At 39.2% G+C, this 14976-nt stretch overlaps 1 protein-coding gene across 1 annotated transcript in view; it reads right to left on the reverse strand.

Moving 5' to 3' along the window:
• The window catches only part of ryr3 (ryanodine receptor 3), a 268014-nt gene that overhangs the window by 220746 nt on the left and 32292 nt on the right, over positions 1 to 14976 (reverse strand). The window contains 3 exon segments of the mRNA XM_042319182.1: positions 521 to 599; positions 1134 to 1208; positions 14301 to 14321. Of these exon segments, the coding sequence (XP_042175116.1) occupies positions 521 to 599; positions 1134 to 1208; positions 14301 to 14321 (175 nt within the window).

The following is a 14976-nucleotide window of genomic DNA, read 5'->3' on the forward strand; positions in this document are numbered from 1 at the left end:
TCATTATGTGCTGTGTGATTGTTAATCAGTTCATTTTGAAGTCTTCAAATATCAAAGCAGTTTCAAAGCAGGGCAGTGAACAGCCTCAAGGCAGCCATTTTGCCTGGTGGTAACATCTTCAGGTTGATATAGTGCCTCTATTCTGGGGGCTACAACACATACACATAGCAAGGTCAGCTATTAATATGGAAGCCAGTCTGCATGTCTAGTATAGTCACAGTTAAAGTATCACATCCGGTTTGATAAATGGCTCTGCTTCATTTTGTAGTTCAAGTCAATCGATCAATCAAATGTATTTATAAAGCCCTTCTTACATCAGCCGATGTCACAAACCCAGCCTAAAACCCCAAACAGCAAGCAACGCAGATGTAGAAGCACGGTGGCTTGGGAAAACTCCTTAAATGTTGCCTAGTTACCAGTACAAGGCCACAGCAGACATGATCTGCACCCTCTTCCTTTCACCTCTCTACCTCTAAATGTAGTGACAGGGAGCAAGGCTGTGACCAATAGGAAGTGTTACCGATTGAATGTTCTTGTAATCCCACGTCAAACGACAGTTTGTCTGTCAACGATCTCGACGTCTTCAAGCAGGTCAGGTACTGTTGAGAAGCCACACAATATGAAATAGCAAGAAGATAGAAAATATTTTTTTAAATATATATATACACGTCTGTCTTTCGTGATTTGTTTGTTTTGCGTTTACACATGTGGAATATACAGTTTAATGTACAGTTTAAAACTCAAGCCATCGGCACTGTTCTCTGTGTAGCGACTGCAGTATAATGTTTTAGGTAATATAGTAACAGTAGCAGTGAGGGACGGGTGACCTTTTCATTCAACACGTAGGAGGGATATCCACTAGTAATACAGCTCTCGTACTGGGAAATCTTCCACAGATCTGGCTACCCACTCATCGGAGATACTTTGGCCATTTGAGCAACTGCAGTATAATGTTTGTGTGGGTGATACTAAGTGTGTCCCAAATGGGCACCACTATTCCCTATAAAGTACACTGCTTTTTTTATTGTATTATTTATCAGAGCCCTATGGGGTAGTGCAGTATAAAGGGGAAAGGGGTTCCATTTGGAACACAACCACTGTGGTTATGGGTGGCAGATTTCCCCCATTCTCACCATTCCACTGAAGGAGTGACGTAGGAGGATGGCGTGACCATAGAGCAGGGTCCGGTGTCCACCCCCCTGGGCCGCCTAGGAAGGAGGAGAGGAGGAGAGGCAACATACACAGCAGGTTAGAGTCTGATGGCTGCATCTCAATTAGGGTCATGTAGAATCCTCCCCTTGTCTCCTTTCCTTCATCTACACGGATCTGAGCAGACAGGAAAGCACAATGGTCAAACTCTACAAGGAAGATTGAAATGGTGCTTTCATCTGTCTAGTTGTTTCTAATCAGTAGAGATGAAGGAAAGAAAACAAGGGAAGGACGTCACTTTAAAATATTGAGGATAGATAACGAACATCCTTGGCTAGTACCTCCAGGAACAAACAGACGGACAGACAGGAACAAAAAGGAACCAAAAAGAACTCATCCCAACCAGGTCGTGCTGCATCACTACGTGTGTTAGACAGGTTCGGGTGACGAACGAGAAACATTTTGTTGCAGTACCGCGGACAAGGAAATGTTGTGAACCCCGTAAGAGAAGATAGATTTAAAACAAATGACTCACCCTCCTTAACAACCTCTAGACGCATGAAGAAAAGAACAGGGTGACATAACATTAGCACACTTTAACCCAATAACCCACAAAACTGTCTACAGTGTTGCTATTCCCTTTAAAGGAGTTACAGATCATTATTTGGATAAAGAAAGAAAACTAGATAAGATAGACACTGCTACACATTGATGGTGGATAACATGAGTTCCACCTAGACACACTCTACAAACGTGTTTATTTACACAGTGAAGCTAAAACTTTTAATTTGGCTCTATATTACAGCATTTTGTACTATATAAATGTATATATAAACTTTTAATTTGGCTCTATATTACAGCATTTTGTACTATATAAATATATATATAAACTTTTAATTTGGCTCTATATTCCAGCATTTTGTACTATAAAAATATATAAACTTTTAATTTGGCTCTATATTACAGCATTTTGTACTATATAAATGTATATATAAACTTTTCATTTGGCTCTATATTACAGCATTTTGTACTATATAAATGTATATATAAACTTTTAATTTGGCTCTATATTAGAGCATTTTGTACTATATAAATATATATATAAACTTTTAATTTGGCTCTATATTACAGCATTTTGTACTATATAAATGTATATATAAACTTTTCATTTGGCTCTAATTTACAGCATTTTGTACTATATAAATATATATATAAACTTTTCATTTGGCTCTATATTACAGCATTTTGTACTATATAAATATATATATAAACTTTTAATTTGGCTCTATATTCCAGCATGTTTTATATATATATATAAAACATTTTATACAAAATGCTGGAATATAGAGCCAAATTAAAAGTTTATATATATATATATATATATATTTATATAGTACAAAATGCTGGAATATAGAGCCAAATTAAAAGTTATATATATATATATATATATATATTTATACAGTACAAAATGTCGCCGTTTTGAAAATAAGGGCACGTTTCATGTTTCTAGTCCCCTCGTTAGAAGGTTGTAGTGTATTTTGGGGGGTGGTCTTATATTTATGCCTCTGTAACTTACTTACTCAGGGTTATTCACGATTCATTCATGATAATCCATAATCATGGTAGCATCCACATTAACGTAGTAGTGTTTAGAAGCATATTATATTCTCATTTACAATAAAAGTGACTCCAAAATGACACAATACATTATTTACCATTCATTTCTGTTGGGCACAAAATAATCTGAAACACAACCAAAACAAACAGCAAATGCATCCAACAAATTTGTAGATTCACAAGCTTGATGTAGTCTCATGTAGTCTCTGATGTAGTCTGTCTCAGCCTCCAGTATTTATGCTGCAGTAGTTTATGTGTCGGGGGCTAGGGTCAGTTTGTTATATCTGGAGTACTTCTCCTGTCCTATTCGGTGTCCTGTGTGAATTTAAGTGTGCTCTCTCTAATTATTTTTCTTTCTTTCTCTCTTTCTTTCTTTCTTTCTTTCTTTCTTTCTTTCTTTCTTTCTTTCTTTCTTTCTCTCTCTCGGATGACCTGAGCCCTAGGACCATGCCTCAGGACTACCTGACATGATGACTCCTTGCTGTCCCCAGTCCACCTGGCCGTGCTGCTGCTCCAGTTTCAACTGTTCTGCCTTATTATTATTGGACCATGCTGGTCATTTATGAACATTTGAACATCTTGGCCATGTTCTGTTATAATCTCCACCCGGCCCAGCCAGAAGAGGACTGGCCACCCCACATAGCCTGGTTCCTCTCTAGGTTTCTTCCTAGGTTTTGGCCTTTCTAGAGAGTTTTTCCTAGCCACCATGCTTCTACACCTGCATTGCTTGCTGTTTGGGGTTTTAGGCTGGGTTTCTGTACAGCACTTTGAGATATCAGCTGATGTACGAAGGGCTTTATATAAATACATTTGATTTGATGTAGTCATTGCGTGCAAATACAAAACTCTTGACTGAATTGAACACTCTATAAGTGAATTTGCCTAAATACTTTTGACAATTTCAAATGGGGGCACTAGATGCATAACGTGCTTTCATTAGTTAATGTTGAAATAGATACTGTATGTATGAATATACCCTCAAATAACAAGTGACAGTGTAGCCTAGTGGTTAGAGCATTGGACTAGTAACCGAATGGTTGCAAGTTCAAATCCCCAAGCTGACAAGGTACAAAATCTGTCGTTCTGCCCTTGAACAGGCAGTTAACCCACTGTTCCTAGGCCGTCATTGAAAATACTGTCGCCTCATATAAATAGTTTTATATCAAATTCTAAATGCTGCAGTATAGAGACAAACTAAAAGTTTTAGCTTCACTGTCCAAATACACACGTAGGGGAGTGTAAGAAATATATAAATCCAATCAACAACAAGTCTACAGAATATACACTACGGTCTACAGTGTATATACACTACAGTCTACAGAATATACACTACAGTCTACAGAATATACACTACAGTCTATACACTACAGTCTACAGTCTATACACTACAGTCTACAGAATATACACTACAGTCTATACACTACAGTCTATACACTACAGTCTATACACTACAGTCTACAGTCTATATACTACAGTCTACAGAATATACACTACAGTCTATACACTACAGTCTACAGTCTATATACTACAGTCTACAGAATATACACTACAGTCTATACACTACAGTCTATACACTACAGTCTACAGAATATACACTACAGTCTACAGAATATACACTACAGTCTATACACTACAGTCTACAGAATATACACTACAGTCTATACACTACAGTCTACAGAATATACACTACAGTCTATACACTACAGTCTACAGTCTATATACTACAGTCTACAGAATATACACTACAGTCTACAGTCTATACACTACAGTCTACAGTCTATACACTACAGTCTACAGAATATACACTACAGTCTACAGTCTATACACTACAGTCTATACACTACAGTCTACAGAATATACACTACAGTCTATACACTACAGTCTACAGAATATACACTACTGTCTACAGTCTATACACTACAGTCTACAGAATATACACTACAGTCTATACACTACAGTCTACAGAATATACACTACAGTCTACAGTCTATACACTACAGTCTATACACTACAGTCTACAGTCTATACACTACAGTCTACAGTCTATACACTACAGTCTATACACTACAGTCTACAGAATATACACTACAGTCTATACACTACAGTCTACAGTCTATACACTACAGTCTATACACTACAGTCTACAGTCTATACACTACAGTCTATACACTACAGTCTACAGAATATACACTACAGTCTACAGTCTATACACTACAGTCTACAGTCTATACACTACAGTCTATACACTACAGTCTACAGAATATACACATATACAAAAATGTACTGTCGCCTCATATAAATAGTTTTATATCAAATTCTAAATGCTGCAGTATAGAGACAAACTAAAAGTTTTAGCTTCACTGTCCAAATACACACGTAGGGGAGTGTAAGAAATATATAAATCCAATCAACAACAAGTCTACAGAATATACACTACGGTCTACAGTGTATATACACTACAGTCTACAGAATATACACTACAGTCTACAGTCTATACACTACAGTCTACAGAATATACACTACAGTCTATACACTACAGTCTACAGAATATACACTACAGTCTACAGAATATACACTACAGTCTACAGAATATACACTACAGTCTATACACTACAGTCTACAGAATATACACTACAGTCTATACACTACAGTCTACAGAATATACACTACAGTCTACAGAATATACACTACAGTCTACAGAATATACACTACAGTCTATACACTACAGTCTACAGAATATACACTACAGTCTAAAGTCTATACACTACAGTCTACAGAATATACACTACAGTCTACAGAATATACACTACAGTCTACAGAATATACACTACAGTCTACAGTATATACACTACAGTCTACAGAATATACACTACAGTCTATACACTACAGTCTACAGAATATACACTACAGTCTATACACTACAGTCTACAGTCTATATACTACAGTCTACAGAATATACACTACAGTCTATACACTACAGTCTATACACTACAGTCTACAGAATATACACTACAGTCTACAGAATATACACTACAGTCTACAGTCTATACACTACAGTCTACAGTCTATACACTACAGTCTATACACTACAGTCTACAGAATATACACTACAGTCTACAGTCTATACACTACAGTCTACAGAATATACACTACAGTCTACAGTCTATACACTACAGTCTACAGTCTATACACTACAGTCTACAGAATATACACTACAGTCTACAGAATATACACTACAGTCTACAGTCTATACACTACAGTCTACAGAATATACACTACAGTCTACAGTCTATACACTACAGTCTACAGTCTATACACTACAGTCTACAGAATATACACTACAGTCTACAGAATATATACTACAGTCTACAGAATATACACTACAGTCTACAGTCTATACACTACAGTCTACAGTCTATACACTACAGTCTACAGAATATACACTACAGTCTACAGTCTATACACTACAGTCTATACACTACAGTCTACAGAATATACACTACAGTCTATACACTACAGTCTACAGTCTATACACTACAGTCTACAGAATATACACTACAGTCTATACACTACAGTCTATACACTACAGTCTATACACTACAGTCTACAGTCTATACACTACAGTCTACAGAATATACACTACAGTCTAAAGTCTATACACTACAGTCTACAGTATATACACTACAGTCTACATTATATACACTACTGTCTAAAGTCTATACACTACAGTCTACAGTCTATACACTACAGTCTATACACTACAGTCTACAGTCTATACACCACAGTCTAAAGTCTATACACTACAGTCTACAGTCTATACACTACAGTCTATACACTACAGTCTACAGTCTATACACCACAGTCTAAAGTCTATACACTACAGTCTACAGTCTATACACTACAGTCTATACACTACAGTCTACAGTATATACACTACAGTCTACAGAATATACACTACAGTCTACAGTATATACACTACAGTCTACATTATATACACTACTGTCTACAGTATATCGATGGGGCTGTAGTGGAACAGGTTGAGAGCTTCAAATTCCTTGGTGTCCACATCACCAACAAACTATCATGGTCCCAACACACTAAGACAGTTGTGAAGAGGGCACGACAAAACCTATTCCCCCTCAGGAGACTGAAAAGATTTGGCATGGGTCCTCAGATCCTCAAAAGGTTCTACAGCTGCAACATCGAGAGCATCCTGGTTGCATCACTGCCTGGTATGGCATCTGCTCGGCCTTCGACCGCAAGTACATAACTATAACTAGTACATAAGTACATACGGCCAAGTACATAACTGGGGACAAGCTTCCTGCCATCCAGGACCTCTATATCAGGCAGTGTCAGAGGAAGACCATAAAAAATATCAAAGACTCCAGCGACCCTAGTCATAGACTGTTCTCTCTGCTACCGCACAGCAAGCGATAAAGGAGTGCCAAGTCTAAGGTCCAAGAGGCTTCTAAACAGCTTCTACTCCCAAGACATAAGACTCGTGAACATCTAATTAAAGGGCTACTCAGACCCCTCTTTTACGCTGCTACTCTCTGTTTATAATCTATGCATAGTTACTTTAACTCTACCTACATGTACATATTACCTCAATTACCTCGACTACCCGGTGCCCCCGCATATTGACTCTGTTCCGGTACCAAATCAAATCAAATCAAATTTATTTATATAGCCCTTCGTACATCAGCTGATATCTCAAAGTGCTGTACAGAAACCCAGCCTAAAACCCCAAACAGCAAGCAATGCAGGTGTAGAAGCAAGTACCCCTGTATATAGCCTCCACATTGACTCTGTACCGGTACCCTCTGTATTTAGCCTCCACATTGACTCTGTACCGGTACCCCCTGTATCTAGCCTCCACATTGACTCTGTACTGGTACCCCCTGTATATAGCCTCAACATTGACTCTGTACCGGTACCCCCTGTATAAAGCCTCCACATTGACTCTGTACCGGTACCCCCTGTATATAGCCTCCACATTGACTCTGTACCGGTACCCCCTGTATATAGCCTCCACATTGACTCTGTACCGGTACCCCCTGTATATAGCTTCCACATTGACTCTGTACCGGTACCCCCTGTATATAGCCTCCACATTGACTCTGTACCGGTACCCCCTGTATATAGCTTCCACATTGACTCTGTACCGGTACCCCCTGTATATAGCCTCCACATTGACTCTGTACCGGTACCCCCTGTATATAGCCTCCACATTGACTCTGTACTGGTACCCCCTGTATATAGTCTCACTATTGTTATTTTACTGCTGCTGTTTAATTATTTGTTACTTTTATTTTCTATTTTCTACTTATCTATTTTTTACTTAACACTTAAGTAAAAACAATTTCTTAACTTCTTAAAGCATTGTTGGTTATGGGTTTGTCAGTAAGCATTTCACTGTACGGTCTACAGCTGTTGTATTCAACGCATGTGACAAATAAAATACAATTTGATTTGTCACATGCGCTAAATACAACAGCTGTAGACCGTACAGTGAAATATATATACTACAGTCTACAGGAACAATTTGTGCTTGGGTGTCTACAGTCTACAGTTCGTCTGGTCGATCCATGAAGCCCCTAAACCCCTCAACGAGAAGAGAAGAGAGGAGGGAGGGAGAGAAACAACACCGGAGTTTAGAGACTGACGATTACATCTCAGTAGTCTAACGTAGCTTCCTCTCCTCATCTCTTTCGTTCATCTACACTGATCTGCCCTGAATGGAGGGGAAAGCAACACTACGAGAAGGTTTGATTATTCGACTTTGATTGTTCCCGACCCTCAGTGCCTCAGATTACAAACCCCAAGTCTTCTCCACCCCTCAGCTCCACAGACTCCAACCTCCCAGCCCTCCAGTCCTCTCTACCCCTCAGCCTCCTAGCCCTCCAGTCTTCTCCACCCCTCAGCTCCACAGACTCCAACCTCCCAGCCCTCCAGTCTTCTCCCCCCTCAGCCTCCCAGACTCCAAACCCCCAATCCTACAGTCCTATCTACCTCTCAGTCCCCCAGACTCCAAATCCCCAGTCCTCCAGTCCCCTCAGTCTCTCAGTCCCCCAGACTCCAAACCGCGTCCTACAGACCCCCAGTCCTACAGTCCTATCTACCTCCCAGTCCCCCAGTCCCCTCAGCCTCTCAGCCCCCTAGACTCCAAATCCCCAGTCCTCCAGTCCCCTCAGTCTCTCAGTCCCCCAGACTCCAAACCCCCAGTCCCCCAGTCCCCTCAGCCTCTCAGTCCCCCAGACTCCAAATCCCCAGTCCTCCAGTCCCCTCAGTCTCTCAGTCCCCCAGACTCCAAACCCCCAGTCCCCCAGTCTCCTCAGCCTCTCAGCCCCCCAGACTCCAAACCCCCAGTCCTCCAGTCCCCTCAGTCTCTCAGTCCCCCAGACTCTAAACCCCCAGTCCCCCAGTCCCCTCAGCCTCTCAGCCCCCCAGACTCCAAACCCCCAGTCCTCCAGTCCCCTCAGCCTCTCAGCCCCCAGACTCCAAACCCCCAGTCCTACAGACCCCCAGTCCTCTCCACCTCTTAGCCCCCAGACTCCAAATCCCCAGTCCTCCAGCCCCCCAGAGAAAGAGAGAGACAGAGAGAGAAAGAGAGAGAGAGGAAGGGGGGGGGCTGTATTTCAGGCCTCCTGCCATGCTGACACATCATCACTGTGAACTGTGACCTTTGGCTGTGCGGCACAGCAAATGGCAACGCCCCTCCCACTCTAATATCATTCTGTCTGAGCTTCTGCAGGGAGCATGGCGATGGTGTGTGTGGGAGGGGGATTGTGCGTGTATAAGAGAGCGTGAGAGATTGTGTGTGAGCATGTCCATGTGTGTGTGTGTGTGTGTGTGCGTGCGTGAAGGGAGGGGGGTCTCTCTTCTCTCACTGAGCTTTCTCCTGCCAGCTTGGTTTTACAAGAATGAAGTGGTGGCTGCTTGCCAAGCTTCTCACAGGTTGCCAGCGCTGCACAACAATGGCTGGTCTGTGATTACTGTAAGTAATTCACTTTTAATGTTCACTTCATATCCGGTTCTAATCTAATCATCTCATAGAGAATGACCAGTCAGACCACAGGAAGTTGGACTGGTAATGACTTTTCAAGGAGAAGAGAAGAGAGGGAGGTTTATGCCAGATTCATTTGCTACTGGCTGAAATATGGTTGCCAGCGTCCATATACAGTGCCTTATTCATACCCCTTGGCTTTCTTCACATTTTTATTGTGTTACAAAGTGGAATTAAAATGGATTTATTTGTCATTTTTGTTAACAATCAACACAAAATACTCTGTAACATCAAAGTGGACAAAACATTTTATTACATTTTTAAAGATAAATAAAAAATTCAGAACTAAAATATAGTCATTTGCATAAGTGTTCAGACCATTTGTTTAGGCAAGCCTAAATTAGTTCAGGAATTAATAGGAGTTGACATGATTTTTGAATGACTACCTCAGTGAAGTATTGAAGAGTGAACTATTGCATTTAAAGCACAGATTAAACTACAAAGACCAGGGAGCTTTTCGAAAGCCTCACAATGAAGGGCAGTGATTGGTAGATGGGTAACAACAAATCAGACATTGAATATATCTTTAAGAATGGTCAAGTTAATAACGATGCTGTGGGTGATGTAGTTAACCCCCCAGACACAACAAAGATACAGTCGTCCTTCTGAACTGAACTGCAGAACTGGAAGGAAACTGTTCACTGGGAGTTCACCATGAGGTCATTGGTGATTTTAAATAAGCTACAGAGTTTAATGGCTGTGATGGGAGAAAACTGTTCAGGGAGTTCACCATGAGGTCATTGGTGATTTTAAATTTTAAATGGGAGAAAACTGCAGGGAGTTCACCATGAGGTCATTGGTGATTTTAAAATGGCTGTGATGGGAGAAAACTGTTCAGGAGTTCACCATGAGGTCATTGGTGATTTTAAATAAGCTACAGAGTTTAATGGCTGTGATGGGAGAAAACTGTTCAGGAGTTCACCATGAGGTCACTGGTGATTTTAAATAAGCTACAGAGTTTAATGGCTGTGATGGGAGGTTCAGGAGTTCACCATGAGGTCATTGGTGATTTTAAATGGGAGAAAGCTACAGAGTTTAATGGTCATTGTGATTTTAAATAAGCTACAGAGTTTAATGGCTGCGATGGGAGAAAACTGAGGCTGGATCAACAATATTGTAGCTACTCCACAATAACGACCTAAATGACAGAGAAGAATACAAATGTACAAAATACAAATATGCCTAAAACATGCATCTTATATGCAACAAGGCATTAAAGTAATACTGCAAAAGAACACAGCAAATAAATACACCTTTTGGCCTGAATGCAAAGCCTTATGTTTGGGGCAAATCGAACACATCACTGAGTAACTACCTCCTTATATTTAAGCATGGTAAATCACTGCGTCACGATATGGGTGGTTATGCTTGACATCAGCAAAAGACGGGATTGTCAGGATAAAAAGAAATGGGACGGAGCTAAGCACAGGCTAAATCTGGTCAGTCTGCTTTCCACCAGACACTGGGAGAGGAATTCCCCTTTCAGCAGGACAATAACCTACAACACACAGCCAAATCTTTATTTATTTATTTAACTAGGCAAGACAGTTAATTCTTATTTACAATGACAACCTAGGAACAGTGGGTTAACTGCCTTGTTCAGGAGCAGAACAACAGATTTGAACTTGTCAGCTCGGGGATCCGACCTTGCGGTTACTAGTCCAACACTTTAACCACTAGGCCACCTGCCGCCTCAATCTACACTGGATTTACTTACCAAGACGAGTCAATGTGTCCGAGTGGCCAAGTTACAATTTGATTAATAATATTGCATGGGTTATTAATAGGTAAATATTGCACAATCCAGGTGTGGAGAGCTCTTATAGACTTACCCAGAAAGACTCACAGCTGTAATCACTCTTAGAGACTTACCCAGGAAGACTCACAGCTGTAATCACTCTTAGACTCTTACCCAGAAAGACTCACAGCTGTAATCACTCTTAGAGACTTACCCAGAAAGACTCACAGCTGTAATCACTCTTAGAGACTTACCCAGAAAGAGTCACAGCTGTAATCACTCAAAGAGTCTTACCCAGGAAGACTCACAGCTGTAATCACTCTTAGAGACTTACCCAGAAAGACTCACAGCTGTAATCACTCAAAGAGTCTTACCCAGGAAGACTCACAGCTGTAATCACTCTTAGACTCTTACCCAGAAAGACTCACAGCTGTAATCACTCAAAGAGTCTTACCCAGGAAGACTCACAGCTGTAATCACTCAAAGAGTCTTACCCAGGAAGACTCACAGCTGTAATCACTCTTAGAGACTTACCCAGAAAGACTCACAGCTGTAATCGCTCTTAGAGACTTAGCCAGGAAGACTCACAGCTGTAATCACTCTTAGAGACTTACCCAGAAGACTCAGCTGTAATCACTCTTAGAGACTTACCCAGAAGACTCAAGAAGACTCAGCTGTAATCACTCTTAGAGACTTACCCAGAAGACTCAGCTGTAATCACTCTTAGAGACTTAGCCAGAAAGACTCACAGCTGTAATCGATGCCGAAGGTGTTTCTAACATGTATTGACTCAGAGCTGAATACTTATGCAACGACTATATTTTAGATTTTTAAAAACATTACAAAATTAAATACAATAAATAAATGTTCTTTCACTTTGACATTACAGAGTATTTTGTGTAGATTATTGACAAAAAAATTACAATTAATGTTTGGCACTGTTTATTGCCAAACATTACTGTTTAAATTATCACAGTAATGGATGGGGAGATTGTATTCCATTGTTTGGAATACATTTCAATGAACATAGTTTATGTTGGTGTCGTTTATATCAATGTATCCAGTATTCTACTAAGAGCAATATGAAGATTTACACTGTAGAATAGATGGATAATCCCTGTGTTGGTTCACAAATTCCTAAACTATTCCAGCTTGGTTCTACAGCATTGTGTGAAGCTTCCGGAATCATTGTGTGAAGCTTCCAGAATCATTGTGTGAAGCTTCCGGAATCATTGTGTGAAGCTTCCGGAATCATTGTGTGAAGCTTCCGGAATCATTGTGTGAAGAAGCTTCTGGAATCATTGTGTGAAGAATCTTCTGGAATCATTGTATGAAGAAGCTTCTGGAATCATTGTGTGAAGAAGCTTCTGGAATCAAAGCCAATTCCAGAACATTTCCTCTTTTATTTCTGTTAGTCTTCAAATGAGACTGTTAGCTACAAAACAGAGGAAGGAAAACCACAAACTCAAAAAAACACTACATCCCCAGTAGGTGAGCATTGTCCCACCAACTAGGTTTCTTGTTTATTCCCTAAAGTCTTGATAGTAAGGCTAAAGAAACATTCTTTTTTTCTGAAAGTAAAGGCTTAACACAAAGTATGTATTTTCCATAACACATCATGTCAGAAACCCAGAGGTAAAATCTTGTATAATTGCGTCAGCTATACAGTTATGTTACGTACGTCTGTCCATGACAGCTTACATAAAAACATACAACTACTCTCTGTCTAGTTTTTTTTTTTTTAAGGTATAGATTTTTACTGAAGGGGATTTTTCCCTATCACTAAGCAGTAAGTGGGTTAGCTAAAATGCTGGCTGAAGCAGATTAGAAAACTAGTTAGCACTTTCACTTGAAAATGTTTACACACATGCACAAAGTGTAGTCTTGGGGGCGCCAAGCAAAGAATTGAAATCATGTCAATCATGTGCACAAGGTGAAGGTAGGAACCAATGGGATGTCTATTTCAAGATTGCCATACATCAGTGATGTTACAGGGGATAGTTTAAAGTCTGTGTCAGTGACTAGTTCCTTAAGGTCATTAAGGCGTTAAGGCAAATCTACGCATCAAAAGCTGAATGGAATAAAATGATCAGAATCTGAAATATGAGAAATAAAAATGTATTTCCTAAATGTCAGTGTGACTTTCTGGTAAGTACATATTTAAAGAGGGTAAGAATGTCTGATAATTTATGCTAATACCAGGATTCACTCAATTTCTATCACCGATAATTAGATATAAATATCTAATAAATATAAATAAATATGTATAAATAAATATACATATATATAAAAACATAAAATATTTTTATATATATGAATATAAACAAATATATATAAATAAATATCTATATATATATAAATATATATATAAATATAAACACATATATATATATATATATGTATATATATATATATATATATATATATATATATACATACATATAAATAAATAAATAAATATATATATATATATAAATCTTTCACAAGATATTTACACACATCTAGCCTTCCAAATATTGCATTTATGTTTGATTTATCAACCAATCTATTGAAGGGAGGGGTATAATCTATTGTGAATGACTATAGTGACTATGCACAATAACAATCTCAAAATAGGCAACACTTTGAAGTGAAAGTGGCGAAAGTGAGATCATTCTTTCGCTAATAGTTAGGGGTCAGTAGAGGTGAGCCTTCATGCCAACTGAAGAAAGTAACAAACGAACATACCCACTGTTCATGGTCCGCTTTCTAGCAGTGTTAAACAAAGATAAAGACGAAATAACAATATTACATGGAGTTATGGCAGTCAATAATGTCAAAAAGAAATCTAAAGACTGAGAATGAGTCTCCAATTCATTTTCATATGGGGTGAATTTTAACAACAATATAAAAAAAAAATGTTGTGTGTGAACGTTAAGGGCCCGTTTCCCGGACCCTGATTAAAGCCTTGATCTCCATAGCAACTGTTTTTTAGTCCAGGGCCAGGCTGACGTTCTCATCTCTGATCCTGAGTTGCCAAGCGATCAGCTGGTTCTCATCTTATCACCTCCATTGAAACAGTTACTTCATCGCAATAAAATGGATACAAACTTGACACTGATCTGATCGTCTGGCACCCCAGAAACAGTGAGGAGAGCTAAGCTAAATAAAACTAGCTAAGCTAACTAAAAGCAATTCAGTTCTAACGTGTTCAATTATCAATTCAATATCTCTCAACACACTAGCCTAATCAATCAAATGAAACCTGAATCTGTTCTGTTGGAGAGAATGTGTTTGATAAAAGAACATAACTTGGAATACCTTCAAAAAGTTGCAGCTAATGAAGTGTTTCATTGCAGTGGGGGACACACTGGGGCACTCATAAGTACCTAAGTGTCCATCTCCTTATTTATGATTACACACA

Source organism: Oncorhynchus tshawytscha, unplaced genomic scaffold (assembly GCF_018296145.1).
Source record: "Oncorhynchus tshawytscha isolate Ot180627B unplaced genomic scaffold, Otsh_v2.0 Un_contig_388_pilon_pilon, whole genome shotgun sequence".
Lineage (NCBI taxonomy): Eukaryota > Metazoa > Chordata > Actinopteri > Salmoniformes > Salmonidae > Oncorhynchus > Oncorhynchus tshawytscha.